Below are 14,979 nucleotides of genomic sequence, written 5' to 3'. Positions count from 1 at the left end.
CGCAGCGAGCCGCACGCCGTGCGGCGCGCCCCTTCTGGCTACCGTCCCAACTAGGTATATACATGCAGCCGCCCGCACGGGCCAGGCTGCCAACAGGGTATCGGTAAAATAATCAAAATTGTCTCTGGTCTACGTGCGCTGCATCTGCATGCGCTGCATCTGCTGCAGCTGCTGCTGGAACTGCGCCGTAAAGTCCGCCGGCGCCGGCGCCAGCGCCGGCATCGCCAGCGCCGGCTCCGGCCGGTACGTCGTCTTGAACTCGGCGAACATGCGCACGAGCTCGGCCGCCGGCTGGCGGCTCATGCGCAGGCTCTCGTTGGCCTGCTCGCACTTGCTCGCGCGCACGGTGATGACGCCCTCGGCCTGCACGAGCACCTCGAAGAACTCGCGCATCGCCGGGGTCTCGGCCTCGAAGACCGCGTAGTAGACGTCGCGGATGAAGATCCGCTCCTCCATCTTGGCCATGCGGGCCTTCTTGGGCAGCGGGCTCTTGCGCTGGAACTCGTCGACGGCGTCCTTGAGCGCGTCCTGCATGGCCTCGTTGAACTGCTCCTTGGCCGAGTTGGCCACGCTGCCGCCCAGGCGGTCGTCGCCGGGCCGGAAGCGGCCGCAGAGCGGGCGGCTCATGATGACCTCGATGCGCTTGATCTCGTTGTAGCCGGTGAGGATGCACTCGAGCAGCTTGAGGTACCGCTCCGAGTTGACGCGCAGGTAGAGCAGCTTGGCCAGCTCGTTGTAGAGCTCGGAGGTGACGCCGGCGGACATGAAGTAGAACTCGCACATCATCGCGTTGCTGGCGGCGCCGGCAGCGGGTCCGCCCGCGCTCCTGGGCGGCAGAAGCGACGCCGGCATGGGCAGGCTGGCCATGTCGGCCAGCCCGCGCTGGATGCTGCTGAGCTTGCTGTCGGCCATGGAGCTGAGGTCGCCGTTGGCGGCGGCCCGGCGCGACGCAGACCAGTTCTTCCAGTCCTCGGACGTCAGCCGGCGCGACGAGCTGGACTTGCGCGCGCCCACGGGCCGGGGCGCGTCCGCCGGCGCCGCCGGGATCGGGATCGGCGCGGTGCCGACGCCGGGCGCACCCGGCAGGCCGGCCGGCGCCGCCAGCGGCACCGCCGGCAGGCCGCCGGCCTCGATGTCCAGCATGCTCACGCCCGCCATGTCGCAGTCGTCCGCCAGCGGCGCGCCCAGCATGGCCTCGATCAGGTCCTGGTTCTTGAGCAGGTCTGCCGTCATCTTCGACAGCTGGTCCGGGCCGCCCATGGCCATGCCCAGGCCCGCGCCGAGCCGGCCCGGCGACGGCGGCGTGTTGATCGTCGACGGCCCGGCCGGCGTGCTGTCGCCGTCGTTGGCGCTGCTGTAGTTGTCCGTCGCCGGGCTCTCGGCCGCGTACGGCGGCGCCGGCGGGCGCGCAAACACGTGCGGGTCGACCGAGCCGGCGTGCAGCCCCAGCGGGTTGACAAACCCGGCCATGTGCATCTCCTCCGGCGCAAACGACGACACGCCCGAGCTCGTGAAGTCGTGCACAGACGCCGAGAAGTCCGGCACGTCGTCGTCCGACGCCACAAACAGGTCGTTCACCGTCGACTCGTAGTCCAGCAGCGCCAGCGGGTCGCTCTCGGGCAGCTTCAGGCCCAGGCCGCCGTCGAGGTACTCGCTCGAGTCGAACCCGAAGCCGAGCGCGTCCGCGCCGGGCTCGGCCTCGAACGGCGACAGCCCCGTGACGTCCATATCCATCACCAGAAAGTCCATCGCGAAATTATATCGATAAAGATACACGGGCCGCGCTGGCCCGGCTGCGAGGTGCAGAAAGAATAATAATAGAACGGACGGTGGACGAAAACAATACACTGGTCAAGACCAGAAAGACTGCAGAGACAGAACCAAGAGTAGGAGCAAAAAAGAAGAAGAAGCAGGGGTGGAGTATATAAATATATTCGGTTTTTCGTCAGAATATGAACGCCGGTGCACTGGCAAGACCTTGTTGTGCTGACGACGCGCGCGCGCTTTAGTCCGGGGCGCCTGCTGCTTCCTTGTGTGGTCTGGCCGCCTGATTTTGTGTTTTGTGGCACGTCCCAGGCCATCCTCGCTCCGCACCCGAGACGATCGGCAACAAAGACGAACGACGAAGCGACAAAGAATGACACGGCTGTTTCCGATGGCGACGGCGTACGTGCGCCGGACGCGCGAGCAGCAGACGACGCAGACACGCGGCGTGGGCCTGCCGGCGTGCGCGCTGACGGCGGTGGCGGGGCTGGCGCCGGGCCTGGTGCCGGGCCCGGACTGGACGCCGCTGGAGCGCTCGATTGCGGCCGGCTGGCTCGGACAGGACCACGCACGCGCGCGCGAGAGCGCGGGGGTGCTGGGGGGGCGCGGCTGAGCGGACCTGGCGACGGCAGCGCCGGCAGCACCGACGCCGCGGGCGCCAGTGCCGGTTGAGTACAAAATACCAGGCCGGAACTGGGAGCTACAACAAAGAAGCCCACGAGCGCGCGGGCGGGCGGGCCGCCTTTGTGCGAGCACAATTGAGAGTGGACACATGTGCGTGCCCTGGACGCGCCGCGGCTGACCGTTCCAGCTGCCCTGCCCGTGTAGGGACGCGATTTGCGGAGCTGCGGCCGACGAAATGGCGAGAACGTCCCAAAATAAAGTTGTGGTGTTGAGTCGGCTGGAACCTTAATAGCCACCTCCTGTGACGTAGTGTGGCGGGTGCGCGCGGCGGATGCGCGGCGGCGCGGCGGCGCGGCGCGGTGGCGCGGCGCGGTGGCGCGGCGCGGTGGCGCGGCGCGGCCGGCGGCTGGCGGTCAGCGGGGGCCGGCGAGCGCCCGCCGCGCGTGGCGGCCGGCCGGCGGGCGGCTCGGCGCGGTCGGCACCGGCGACCGGCGATCGCCGGCGACCGGCCGTCGCCAGCGGCCGGCCGCCGCCGGCGCGCGGCAGCGTGGTGCCCGATCGCTGGCTCGGTCCGCGCAAGAAAGAATCGCGGCGGCCGGCTCCTTTGCAAAGCCCCGGGCGCGCCGAACGGGCGGGTCGTTTAAAGTTTAATATAAATGCTAAAAACCCTAACGGGCAAGGCCGGACGCGTCCGTGCGCGGCCCAGCAGCGCGGTCGCGGCAGCTGCCGGCAACCCTAACGCGCACGTGCCTCCAGCGCACAAAGACTAGTCCACGTCACTGCTCAGCGACTCCACCGACACGTGCACGCCCTTCTCGGCGACCTCCGCCGGCGCCCCCGCCAGCCGCGCCATGTAGTCGCGCTTCTCCTGCCGCTTGTAGAACCACAGCACGACCAGCGTCCACAGGACCATGCTCGACGAGATGCACGACGCGTAGATGTAGCCCTTGTGGTACGTCGGCGCGTCCACGGTCGGCCACACCAGCAGCGGGATAAACACCTGCGAGCCCTGGGCCAGCGTGTTCATGATGATCAGCACGACCGAGCGGTACGCGACCTCGTGCCGCAGCATGTCGTTCGCCCAGCCGTACAGCACGGACGACATGGCGCTCGAAAAGTACTGCAGCGAGAACGCGTACCACTTGGCGCCGAACGGCACGTTCCACGTCGCCAGGATGACCAGGCCCATGAAGTTCATCGACTGCGACAGGCACACAAAGAACCAGCGCGCGCGGAAAAAGTCCGAGCCGCCGCAGATGATGAACAGGTAGAAGATGCCGAGCGCGGGCGGAAGCGCCGTGAAGTTGTCGATCTTGGCGATGCTGTACTTGTCCAGCGACTTGAGCCAGAGCGAGAACGCGCCGGACGAGCTGGACCCGCTCGAGTTCCAGAAGAGGATGTCCCAGAACGAGAGCACGTAGACGTGCCACGACGTGAACACGCGCTTGAGCAGCTTGCGGTCGAACTTGGCCGTGTGGCTCTCGAGGCGGGTGCCGTTGGCCGCCATGCGCCGCTTGGCGGCCGCCACGTCGGCCTCGCTGAGGATCAGCGAGTGGCACTTGTCGGGCGTGCCTGGCCACAGAAAGAAGCCGGCGATGCCGACCGGGATCGTGATCACGGCGTCGATGATGAACATCCAGCGCCAGCCGGCCAGGCCGTTGACGCCGTCGAGGTGCGTGTACACGCTCGACTGCAGCAGGCCGGCCGTGAGCGAGCCCAGGTAGAGGCCGATGTAGAAGATCCCGCCCCGGCGGTTGATCTCGTCCGCCTTGAACCAGCTGCCGAGGACGTAGTGCACCCCCGGGAAGAACACGGCCTCGGCCGAGCCGACGAGAAACCGCAGGGCCATGAGCTGCGCCTGGCTCTGCACCTTGTACTGCGCCAGCGTGAAGATGCCCCAGAGGATGTCCATGGCCGGCATGAGGATCTCCATGCGGACGTGCGGGAACAGGTACATGAACGGCAGCTGGAAGACCGTGCAGCCCACGTTGTACATCACCTGGAGGTGGACGAGGTCGTTGCCGCCGAGATGGAGGTCTTCCTTCATGTTGGACACGTACGCGTTGTTGATGTTGTTCTGGTCGAGCGACTTGACCCAGTACGAGACGAGCGAGAACAGCGAGATGGCGACGTCGAGCTTGCAGAGCAGCCGCCGGTCGTCGGGCGTGTCATTCTTGTCGAACCAGTGCGTGAGGACGCGCTGCTTTTTCTGGTCCCGGTACTCGTACTCGTCAAAGAACTTGTACCACGGCCGGTGGCCGGGCTTTTCGGTGATCTGGGCGGACGCCATGGGGGACGAGCTGCGCTGGCGCAGGCTTTATACGCGGTCGGCGCAGGGCGGACATGTTCGGCCTTGGGCACGCCGATGCAGGCGGCTGCGGGCTGCAGGCTCCGATAGGGCTGACGTTATCGGGCCGGCTTGTGTTCGGCGGACGGCCTGAAGGGGAGACTGTATAGCCGCGGATCGGGCAAGAGGCCAGGGCGAGATCTAGCGGTGTCTCGGCGTAGCTTGGCTGCGGCTTGGAGCTTAGTCGCGGGTTTGCAGCTAAGCTATGAGTCCGTAGCTTGGCTGTGAGCTTGTACCTCAGCAGTGGCTTGCACTTGGCAGTGGCTTGTACGGCGGCGACTGGTGGGTCGATAGCACTGGGCGCGTGCGGCGATAAGGGAGCCAGGGGCGCGAGGAGGGCCACGCCGTCAGCCGGCAGTACGGACACAAGGCCGGCGAAGGACGGGCAAAGAGCGGCAGCAGGGAGAGCAGCAGCGGCGGAGAAGCAGCAGGCAGAGCAGCAGCAGACACAGCAGCAGCAGGCACAACACCAGCAGGCACAGCAGCAACAGCCAGACCAGCGCGCGCTCGAGAGCACAGCAGCCGCTGGGCAGCCGCCGCACCTCGCGGTCCGCGCCGCCAGCCCACAGCCGCCAGCAGCGCTGCACGGACAGCGCGTCCATGCACGGTCATGCAGGAGCACGCACGGGCCTGCACGATGACGACGCGCCGGACGTTCCGAGCGGATGGGCCGAGTCCGTGCGCGCGGCGCCGCGCCCCACCAAAAAATGATTCGACCCAGGATCGAACTGGGGACGTTCTGCGTGTTAAGCAGATGCCATAACCGACTAGACCATCGAACCACTAGTTAGCAGAAGGCCGGCCGCACGCACCAAACGGTGCCTGAGTGTGGGTGACATTCTGGCGCCCGCGCTGTTCGCGTCACCGCCCGCCGGCCCACTTGATCGGTCACTGATAAAGATACGGCTATCGTCGATAACGGTAGCGCCAAGCCGCGGATACCGCGGCCACAGAAAACCGCCGCGACCCGCGCACCTGCAGTTCGACGTCCACGCACCGCTCGACCCCAACCATGGCGCGACCGACCGTCCGACTGATCCTCCACGTGGCCGTCGTCTGCCTGGGCGCGCTCCAGTTCGGCTACCACCTGTCGGAGCTGAACGCGCCCGAGGCCTACATCTCGTGCCAGGTCAAGTACCTGGACGCGTACACGGACGAGCTCTACGGGCCCGCGGACCACTTCGCCAACTCGACCGGCGGGCACCATGAGTTCGGCGTGCCCGGCTCGTCCATGCACGCCGCCGGCCCGCACGGCGGCCACCACGGCAGCCAGTCGAGCTCCGGCCTCGTCGACTGCATTCCCATGGACGCCAACCAGATCGGCCTCATCAACTCGATCTTCTCGATCGGCGGCCTGCTGAGCGCGACCGTCGCCGGCCGCGCGGCGGACCGGTTCGGCCGCAAGGGCCTGACCATGGTCAACTGCGTGAGCTACATCATCGGCCCGGTGATCATGGCCACGGCCACCAACTTCGGCGTGCTCATGCTCGGCCGCTTTGTGTCGGGCATCGGGTCCGGCGCGGCGCTGATCGTGATTCCCATGTACCTCAACGAGATCAGCCCGCTCGAGCTCTCGGGCGCCGTCGGCGCCATGTGCCAGCTCTTTGTCAACATCGGCATCCTGCTCGCGCAGGTCATGGGCATCTTCTTCTCGAGCTTCGTGGGCTGGCGCGTGATCCTGTCGGGCGGCGGCGTGATCGCGGTGGCCAACCTGCTGCTGGCGCCGTTCTGCTACGAGTCGCCCAAGTGGATGGTGCTCAAAAACCGCACGTCCGAGGCGCGCCGGATCATCTACAAGCTGCGCGGGCTCGGCCCCGAGACCGCCGACGGCGTCTACGCGGACATCGAGCTCGAGATCGCTGCGTGGAGGGAGACCGCGGTGGGCACGGCCGCCGCCGACGCCGACTCGCTCGACTCGATCGAGCCCGTCGCCAGCTCGTACGGCGCGATCGCGCCGTCCAAGGAGGCCCTGCTCGACGGCGACGACCTGGCGTCGATCTCGGACCGCTCGGCCGAGCCCGCCGGCGACTTCGCCAAGGTCTCGTACCGCGAGTTCCTCACCAGCCGGCGGTACCGGTCGCCGCTGGTGGCCGTGCTGCTCGTGCTGACGGCGCAGCAGTTCTGCGGCATCAACACCATGATCTTCTACGGCGTCACCATCCTGCGCGAGCTGTTCCCGACCGCGACCGTGCTCATCAACGTGCTGATCTCGACGCTCAACGTGCTGGTCAACGCGGCCGTGTCGCCGTTCGTCGACCGCGTCGGCCGCAAGCCGCTGATCATGGCGTCCATGCTGGGCATGTCGGTCTCGGCGGCGCTGCTGGGCATCGGCATCCTCAAGAACGTCAACGTGCTGTCGGCCATCGCCGCCACCGTCTTCGTGGCCATGTTCTCGGTCGGGCTCGGGCCGATCCCGTTCCTGATCATCCCCGAGTTCACGGACGCGTCGTCGGTGGGCGTGGCCCAGAGCGTGGGCTTCACGTGCAACTGGGTCTCGATCTTCATCGTCGGCTACTTGTTTCCGATCCTGAACCAGGCCATGGGCGGCGCCGTGTTCTTTCTGCTGGCCGCGATTGCGGCCAGCTACTTTCTGGCGAGCTTCAAGCTCGTGCCCGAGACCAAGGGCAAGACCTCGATGGAGCAGGTCTGGGGCGACAAGCTGTTGTAGTGTAGTGAGCATGGGGGCGAGGGGTTTAATGGGATTGCATTGTACGCGGAAACGGCGGCCGGGCGGCCGCGGTGGCGCCGGGGCCGCGCCGGGCCGCTGCGGGGGCGCGCGCCGGCCTGGTAGCCGCCGGCGGCTACCGCAGCGTGCGCCCGATGTCGCCCGAGACGTCCATCTCGGCCAACGTCGACAGCGGGTGGTCCGCGAACCGCCGGGCGAGCTCGGCCCGGCGGCTGTCGTCGGCCGCGAGGCCCAGCAGCACGTCCGCGTCGCCCGCGCCGACGGCGGCCTGCCGCGCGGCCAGCCAGCCGGCCTGGGCCGCGCGCAGCCCGCGCGCGGTCTCGCGGTCGTGCGCGGCCTCGTCGGCGTCCACGGCCGGGCTCGCCCGCGCGGCCGCCGGCCGCGTCCCGCTCAGGTGGTCCACGATGGCCATGCGCTTGTCGAGCTCGCGCGCCCGCCGCTCCAGGTCCTCGGCGCTCTCCACGTCCTCGTACGCCGACGGCAGCGCCTCCATGTCCGCGCCCGGCGGCGACGCCGCCACCGGCGTGCCCGTCCGCGACCCCGGCGTCGCCGTCCGCGGCGTGCCGGCCCACCCCGGGCTCCCGGGGCTCTGCCGCCCGCCGCCGCCGTGCCCGTCGGCGTCGCCGGCCTCCAGCCGCCGCCGCTGCCGTCAGCGCCGCCGCGGCCCCGCTTACCGTCTGCAGCCCGCCCAGGCTCAGGAACGCCTTCTTGCGCCCGTTCTTGTCCTTGCTGGCCACGCGCAGCATCATCCTGTCTCGCGCGCCCTGCGCCGTGCGCTGCGCCCGCGGTCCGCTGCTGCCGCCGGTGCCGCCGGGGCCTGTGGTCGTTCTAGATCTGCGCCGTGCGCCCGCCGCGTGCGCGCTGCCACTCCAATTTTCGCGTCCGTGTGTCGCGTGCGCCTTTTCCTCGGGCCCGCTCGCAGACCGTGTGCTGCCGGGTGCTGTGCCGGTGCTGGTATCCAAAAAGTGCCGTGCTCACGGCGCCGCCGGCCGTCAAATCTTGGGATGTTCGCTTTTCGCCCGCCACGTCACGTGCGCGTCACGTGCCTGGGGTAGAGTGGATCTACTAGCCCGCCGGTTCCCAGCTCATCGCCGCAGACGAGAGATCGAGCGCAGCTGACCCGCGCAGCGTCGACAAGGTGAGTGCGCGCGCGCAGCCGGCGGCCGCGGCCGCGCGGCGGCGGCACGCTGCCGCCGCCGCCGGCCGGCCTGCCGCGCCGCCGCGGCGCTTTCTGGCCGGCCAGTTCGGTGTCGGACGACGCCGCGGCCGCCGCCAGCAGCCGGCCGCGGGCCGCAGCGGCCGTGCGGGCGCTGCCAGCCGGCGGCCCCGGGCTGCCGCCAGCCGTCGCCGCGTTTTCCGCGCGCTCCGGGCGCTGCTGACGCCGCAGATGACAGAACCGCTCGGCGCTCACCACCGGTCGGACTCGTTCGACCTGCTCTCGCCCACGCAGTCGCTCACCGGGTCGCTCCGCGGCTCCGGCGACGCCGGCGCCAGCGACGCGGCCGTCTTCAGCGACGACAGCGCGAGCCGGACGAACGGACCGGAAATCGCCGGAGACAGCCCCGGCAAGACCCGGCGGGCCATCTTCCTCCAGGGCGGGTCCGGGTCGCTCAACCGCAACATCACCGAGTGGCAGTACCGGTACACGCCGTCGGTCTCGGACGGCGACGGGTCGGACTCGGACGACGAGGACGCGGACCTGTACCGGGTGTCGTCGAACCTGGCCGAGAGCCTGCGTGTGGCGCATTACCGCAAGTACATTTTTGCGTCGGTGGCGCTGGTGGTCGCGCTGGCCACGTTCGTGATCCAGACCGAGGCCGCGCGGTACCTGTCGCAGGAGCTGGGGTACCGCAAGCCCATGTTCATGCTGTACTGCACGCACTCGTCGTACGTGATCCTGGTGCCGCTGCAGATCGTGTTCATGTGGCTGACGCAGCGCCGCAAGAGCCTTGCGGCGGTGCGCCGGTCGTACGCGAAAACGATCAAGTCGACGCTGAACCTGATCTGCATCACCAACAACGCGCGCGAGTCGCCGCTGCAGTACCTGGTGGCCAAGACGGCGGCGGTGACGGTGGCGCTGACGGTGGCGGGCTCGACGTGGTACATTGCCGTGAACCTGACGACGCCGGGCGACGTGACGGCGATCTACAACTGCTCGGCGTTCTTTGCCTACGTGTTCTCGGTCCTGATCCTGGGCGAGAAGGTGCGCGCGCGCAAGGTGGTGTCGGTGCTGATCGCCATCGTGGGCGTGCTGGTGGTCGCGTACGGCGACGAGCTGGCGGAGGCGCTGCCGGCCGTGCCGGGCGGCATGTTTGGCCACGGCGAGCGCGAGCAGCCGATGGACACGCCGCAGAACCGGGTCCTGGGCAACGCCGTGATCGGCTTCGGCGCCATCATGTACGGCCTGTACGAGGCGCTGTACAAGTGGCTGGCCTGCCCGCCGTCGTCGTGCCCGCCGCGCCGCTCGGTCTACTTTGCGACCTTCTTCACGTCGTGCATCGGCCTGTTCACGCTCGTGGTGCTGTGGGTCATGATCCCGGTCATCCACGTGCTGGACATCGAGCGCTTCGAGGCGCCGACGGGCGCGGCCTTCTGGACCCTGCTCGTGTCCATTCTGGCCAACGTGCTGTTCTCGGGCAGCTTCCTGACGCTGATCTCGCTGACGTCGCCGGTGCTGTCGTCCGTGGCGGCGCTGCTGACCATCTTCCTGGTCGCGCTCTCGGACAACCTGCTGTTTGGGACGCCGCTGACGCTGGGCGCGGTTGTGGGCGGCATCGTCATCATCATTGCGTTCCTGCTGCTGTCGTACGAGAGCTGGCAGGAGCTGAACGAGGAAAAGGCCGACTTTCTGCACACCGAGGCGAGCTCGGCGCGCCCGCCGCCGCTGGCCGCGGGCCTGTGATTTTGGATAGGAATGGAGTAGAGAGCTAAATGAGCCGCACGCCGTGCGGCGCGTAGTGGCGCGGCTGGTGCGAGACGGCCGGCGCGGTCGGCCACGCGGCTGGCGGGCGGTAGCCGGCGCGGCCGTGCGCAGCTGCAGCCGCACGTGTGCGGCTCGTCTGCCGGCGCCGCCGCCGCGCCGCCGCCGGACGCCCGGGCGCCCGCCGGACGCCCGCCGGACGGGCGGCGCCGGCGCCACGCAGCTCCCAGCCGCACAGCGTGCGGCTCGCGCCGGCGCAGGCCCGCCGCACGCTGTGCGGCTCGCGCCGCACGCCGCGCGGCGCGCTCCCAGCCGCATCGCGTGCGGCGCGCACCGCCACGGCACTGCCCGCTTGCGCCCCTTTCGCGCGGCTTTCGTGCAGTCGCGGCCCTAACCGCGCCGCCGCGCCGCACTTGCCCCCCCCAGCCAGATATCTCGACTCTCTATTTACCATCGCTATCCACCGGCCATCTTCGGGCAATCTGTCGACCATCGCGAGAGCCTTCCGCCGTCCATCGGATTCCTCCATCGGAACCCTGTCTGCGCCAGTGTCTAGCCCCGCTCGCTCTGCCGCTCCCGCTTGCGCCTAGCCGAGCCTTCCGCCGAGTCCGACCCAACCAACGGACCCCGTCCTCACCGCAACCATGTCGGAGCAGCCAATTGGTACGTGTGCGCAGGCCGCGACGCAGCCGTGCGGATGCGCGCTCCTCCCCAGGCCGTGCTGACCACCAGTCCTCGACCAGGGCACCGGTTTCGTCAAGATTGGCCGCGGCGGCACCAACTTTCCGGACCACACGTTCCCGTCCATCGTCGGCCGGCCCATCCTCCGTGCCGAGGAGCGCACCGGCGATGTGCAGATCAAGGACATCATGGCCGGCGACGAGGCCAGCGCACTGCGCACAATGCTCCAGATCTCGTACCCGGTAAGTGGCCCGGCCGCACCGCTGACGGCAGATGGAGAACGGCGTGATCAAGAACTGGGAGGACATGGGCCACCTGTGGGACTACTCGTTCTACGAGCGCATGAAGATCGACCCGACCGGCCGCAAGATCCTGCTGACAGAGCCGCCGATGAACCCGCTGAGCAACCGCGAGAAGATGATCGAGACCATGTTCGAGAAGTACAACTTCGGCGCGGTGTACGTGGCGATCCAGGCCGTGCTCGCGCTGTACGCCCAGGGCCTGTCGTCGGGCGTGGTCGTGGACTCGGGCGACGGCGTGACGCACATCGTGCCGGTGTACGAGTCGGTCGTGCTGAACCACCTGACCCGGCGGCTGGACGTCGCCGGCCGCGACGTGACCCGGCAGCTGATCAACCTGCTGCTGCGCCGCGGCTACGCCTTCAACCGCACGGCGGACTTCGAGACCGTCCGCCAGATCAAGGAGAAGCTCTGCTACGTGTCGTACGACCTCGACCTCGACGCCAAGCTCGCCGAGGAGACGACCGTGCTGGTCGAGTCGTACACGCTGCCGGACGGACGCACGATCCGCATCGGCTCCGAGCGCTTCGAGGCGCCCGAGTGCCTCTTCCAGCCGTACCTCGTCGACGTCGAGCAGCCCGGCATCGCCGAGTTCCTCTTCAACACCATCCAGGCCGCCGACGTCGACGTGCGCTCGTCGCTCTACAAGGCCATTGTCCTGTCCGGCGGCTCGAGCATGTACCCGGGCCTCCCGAGCCGGCTCGAGAAGGAGCTCAAGCAGCTGTGGCTCACCAAGGTCCTCCACGGCGACGCCGAGCGGCTCAGCAAATTCAAGGTCAAGATCGAGGACCCGCCCAGACGCCGCCACATGGTCTTCCTCGGCGGCGCCGTGCTCGCCAACATTATGCATGACAAGGACCACATGTGGATCTCCAAACAGGAGTGGGAGGAGCAGGGCACCCGCGTGCTCGAGAAGCTCGGGCCCAGATAGCCAGCAATACAAGTGTTTTTCAGACAAAGCGGTGTATTTGGGCTGTCCCCTCGACAGTCCCCGTCTACGCGTCCGTCACGCCCAGCTCCTTCAGGAACGCCACGTTGTTGGGCTTGCGGCCCAGCAGCTTCTCGAGGTTGTCGTACTCGTCGAGCGAGCCGCCGGGCTTGAGGATCGTGTCGCGGTAGCGGCCGCCGGCCGCGGGGTCCATCGGGTCCGCGGCGAACGTCGAGTAGTAGATGTCGGCCGCAAAGACCTGCGACCACAGGTAGCCGTAGTAGCCCGAGTCGTAGCCGCCCATCAGGTGGCCGAACGACGAGTAGCCGTACGTGGTCTCGTTGCCCTGGCTCAGCAGCGAGATCTCCTGGCGCATGTCGTTCCACGCCTTGGTCACGTCGATCTTGCCGTCCGACGTGTGCAGCGCCATGTCGAACAGCGCAAAGTGCAGCTGGCGCAGGTTGAACAGCCCGCCGTTGACGTGCTTGCTGCGCACGATCGACTTGATCAGCTCGTCGTCGATCGACTTGGCCGGCTCGAGGTAGTGGCTCGACAGGAACTTGAGCTGCTCGGGCTCCCAGCACCAGTACTCGAGCATCTGCGACGGCGCCTCGACAAAGTCGCGCGCGACGTTGGTGCCGTGGAACATGGCGTACTGCGTCTCCGAGACGAGGTCGTGGATCCCGTGGCCGAGCTCGTGGAAGAACGTGACGACCTCGTCGTGCTTGAGCAGCGACGGCTTCTTGGCCGTCGGCCGCGAGAAGTTGCACACCAGCGCCGTCACGGGGTACACGCGCTTGCCGTCCGCGTCCGTGTAGCCGGGGCCGAGGTTGAAGTTGGCCGCGTGGCCGTACTTGCCCTCGCGCGGGTGCATGTCAAAGTACAGCCAGCCGACGAACTCGTCCGCGCCGGGGACGTCCTTCCAGACAGCGAACTGCTTGCAGTCCTCGTGCCAGACCGAGCGGTCGTCGCCGGTGACCTCGACGAACTTGAGCTTGAACAGGACCTCGAAGATGTTGAGCATCTTGTCGACCGTGGACTGCATCGGGAAGTACTCGGCGATCTTCTGCGCGTCCACGTCGTACTCCTTCTCGAGCAGCAGCCGGTCGTAGAACCGGTAGTCCCAGATGTAGAACGTGTCTTCGGCGGGCTCGCCGCGCGCGGCCAGGTCCGCCGCCTTGAGCTCGGCGAGCTTGGCCAGCTCGACCTTGCCCTGGCCCGTGAGCTTCGCGCGCAGGTCGTTCAGGAACGCCAGCACGCTCGCCGAGTCCTTGGCCATGCGCTCCTCGAGCACAAAGTCCGCGTGGGACTTGTAGTCGAGCATCGCCGCGGCCTGGTACCGCAGCTCGACCGCCTTGGTCAGCAGCTCGCAGTTGTCCATGACCTTGTTCTGGTCGCCCACGAACGCGCGCCGTCTGGTCTCGCCGCTCTGCGCGTACTTGAGCACCGGGAACACGTCCGGATACTTGAACGTCATCTTGAGCTTGCCGTCCACCTCGGCGAACTGCTCGATCACGTCCTCGGGCACGCCCGCGAGCTCCTCGCGCGTGAACAGGACGAACCCGGTCTCCTCGCCCGAGTTCTTCGAGTACGTCACCTCCAGGCCCGAGATCTGCTTCTGCACCGCCTTGAGCTCCTCGCGCTTGGCCGCCGACAGGCCCAGCCCGTTGCGCACAAAGCTCTTGTACGTCTTGTCGAGCAGCTTGGCCGACTCGGCGTCCACCGCCGGCGCCTGCTTCTGGACGGCCTCAACCGTCTTGAACACGTCCTCGCGCATCGACTCCTCGATCTCGAACTCGCGCAGCGCCTCGCCGGCCGCGCTGCTCGCGTCCCGCAGCGCCTTGTCCGTGCTCACGTGCTGGAAGAACGTGACCAGGTTCGTCTTGCGCCCCTGCACCCCGTTCTCCAGCGCCATCTTCTTGATGACGTTGTCAAACGTCGGCGCCGTCTCGGCCGCCACCTCGTCGTACGTCTGCTTGAGCGCCTTCATGCACGCCTCGTTCTCCGCCGTGATCTGCTCAGCCGTCAGGTTCCAGCTCGGTGCCGCCTGCGGCGGAAACTTGTGCGCCATCGTGATGTTGGAGCTGCTGCTCTGGTATCCGCGGAGCCCCGATAGAGAGAACGGATGGTAACCGAGCGGCGACGTGTACAGAAGGGCGAGCGACGTGACAACACACGCCGCGGTGATAGGATAGAGGATGTTTGATTTGAAGCTGGGGAACTGCAGAAGGGTAGGCCTTCGGTGCAGCAGCTGTCGAAGAGGGGAACGCACCGCCAGCTTGAATAACTATATAGCGAGCTCGCTACTTGGAATTGACCGGGTATAAATACCTGGACGTGTTTGTTCAATTGACGAACGGACTTGCGATCTCGAGTGGTGTAGTTGGCGTAGTGTTTTGTAGACGCAACTAGTGTTGTGTGACGCAGCGGTTGGCCCCGCGCGCCACAGGTTGGGGCGGCTCGCGTGGCTTGGCCCGCCTCCATGGCTGGTGCGGCTTGCTGGGGCGAGCTGAGCTTGCTGGGCCCTGCCGGCGCTCGCCAGGGCGCGCCAGGCTCGCTGCGATGGCCGGCTGACGGCCGCGTGACCGCAGATCCGTCGCGGCCGCACAGCCGGATGCCCCCCGCACGATGCCATGGCTAGCCCAGCCGGCCTGTGGCTGCCGCCGTCTGCAGCTCGCTTGCCCAAGAAGAGCGCGCAGAGCGCGGCCGTGCTGCGACGCGCGCCGCACG

General features: G+C 67.9%; 8 protein-coding genes and 1 non-coding gene across 9 annotated transcripts; 3 read left to right on the top strand and 6 right to left on the bottom strand.

The window, feature by feature from the left end:
• Positions 1-31: 31 nt before the first annotated feature.
• V1510DRAFT_423871 (uncharacterized protein) lies at positions 32-903 on the bottom strand. The gene has a single exon (XM_066935001.1). The coding sequence runs from the start codon at positions 865-867 to the stop codon at positions 130-132; it is 738 nt and encodes a 245-aa protein (XP_066786510.1). The 5' UTR covers positions 868-903; the 3' UTR covers positions 32-129.
• A 459-nt stretch (positions 904-1,362) lies between these two features.
• Positions 1,363-2,654, bottom strand: V1510DRAFT_301374 (uncharacterized protein; the record flags this gene model as incomplete). The annotated part of the gene is made up of 1 exon (XM_066930685.1): positions 1,363-2,654. A coding segment is annotated over one exon (921 nt), but the record flags the coding sequence as incomplete, so codon positions are not given.
• Positions 2,655-3,154: 500 nt separating this feature from the next.
• V1510DRAFT_405260 (major facilitator superfamily domain-containing protein) lies at positions 3,155-4,678 on the bottom strand (the record flags this gene model as incomplete). The annotated part of the gene is made up of 1 exon (XM_066932325.1): positions 3,155-4,678. The coding sequence occupies one exon, from the start codon at positions 4,676-4,678 to the stop codon at positions 3,155-3,157; it is 1,524 nt and encodes a 507-aa protein (XP_066786508.1).
• A 765-nt stretch (positions 4,679-5,443) lies between these two features.
• V1510DRAFT_t266 lies at positions 5,444-5,517 on the bottom strand. Its single transcript has one exon. It is a non-coding gene; the product is annotated as a tRNA-Val (tRNA).
• A 155-nt stretch (positions 5,518-5,672) lies between these two features.
• V1510DRAFT_423867 (major facilitator superfamily domain-containing protein) lies at positions 5,673-7,452 on the top strand. Its single transcript, XM_066935000.1, has one exon. It carries the CDS (start codon positions 5,748-5,750, stop codon positions 7,401-7,403), a length of 1,656 nt encoding a protein of 551 aa, XP_066786507.1. The 5' UTR covers positions 5,673-5,747; the 3' UTR covers positions 7,404-7,452.
• Positions 7,453-7,536: 84 nt separating this feature from the next.
• On the bottom strand, positions 7,537-8,563 carry V1510DRAFT_441497 (uncharacterized protein; the record flags this gene model as incomplete). Its single annotated transcript, XM_066935633.1, has 2 exons — positions 8,096-8,563; positions 7,537-8,064 (listed from the first exon to the last, which is right to left on the bottom strand). Exons 1-2 carry the CDS (start codon positions 8,168-8,170, stop codon positions 7,537-7,539), a joined length of 603 nt encoding a protein of 200 aa, XP_066786506.1. The 5' UTR covers positions 8,171-8,563.
• V1510DRAFT_432330 (uncharacterized protein) lies at positions 8,482-10,323 on the top strand (the record flags this gene model as incomplete). The annotated part of the gene is made up of 2 exons (XM_066935489.1): positions 8,482-8,559; positions 8,809-10,323. Exon 2 carries the CDS (start codon positions 8,809-8,811, stop codon positions 10,321-10,323), a length of 1,515 nt encoding a protein of 504 aa, XP_066786505.1. The 5' UTR covers positions 8,482-8,559.
• A 446-nt stretch (positions 10,324-10,769) lies between these two features.
• V1510DRAFT_423863 (actin family) lies at positions 10,770-12,280 on the top strand. The gene is made up of 3 exons (XM_066934999.1): positions 10,770-11,004; positions 11,074-11,264; positions 11,296-12,280. The coding sequence occupies exons 1-3, from the start codon at positions 10,986-10,988 to the stop codon at positions 12,250-12,252; spliced, it is 1,167 nt and encodes a 388-aa protein (XP_066786504.1). The 5' UTR covers positions 10,770-10,985; the 3' UTR covers positions 12,253-12,280.
• Positions 12,128-14,717, bottom strand: V1510DRAFT_423861 (uncharacterized protein). The gene has a single exon (XM_066934998.1). The coding sequence runs from the start codon at positions 14,318-14,320 to the stop codon at positions 12,317-12,319; it is 2,004 nt and encodes a 667-aa protein (XP_066786503.1). The 5' UTR covers positions 14,321-14,717; the 3' UTR covers positions 12,128-12,316.
• Positions 14,718-14,979: the final 262 nt, after the last annotated feature.

Source organism: Dipodascopsis tothii (assembly GCF_038497935.1).
Source record: "Dipodascopsis tothii strain CBS 759.85 unplaced genomic scaffold V1510scaffold_52, whole genome shotgun sequence".
NCBI classification, from domain to species: domain Eukaryota; kingdom Fungi; phylum Ascomycota; class Lipomycetes; order Lipomycetales; family Lipomycetaceae; genus Neoaidaea; species Neoaidaea tothii.
This window is presented reverse-complemented; position numbering and strand designations above follow the sequence as displayed.

Coding starts and splice junctions, on each gene's coding strand:
- V1510DRAFT_423871 (XM_066935001.1), bottom strand. CDS start 867: ATGGCCAGCCTGCCCATGCCGGCGTCGCTTCTGCCGCCCAGGAGCGCG.
- V1510DRAFT_423867 (XM_066935000.1), top strand. CDS start 5,748: ATGGCGCGACCGACCGTCCGACTGATCCTCCACGTGGCCGTCGTCTGC.
- V1510DRAFT_423863 (XM_066934999.1), top strand. Junction 11,265..11,295: donor TGCTCCAGATCTCGTACCCG/GTAAGTGGCCCG, acceptor CGCTGACGGCAG/ATGGAGAACGGCGTGATCAA.
- V1510DRAFT_423861 (XM_066934998.1), bottom strand. CDS start 14,320: ATGGCGCACAAGTTTCCGCCGCAGGCGGCACCGAGCTGGAACCTGACG.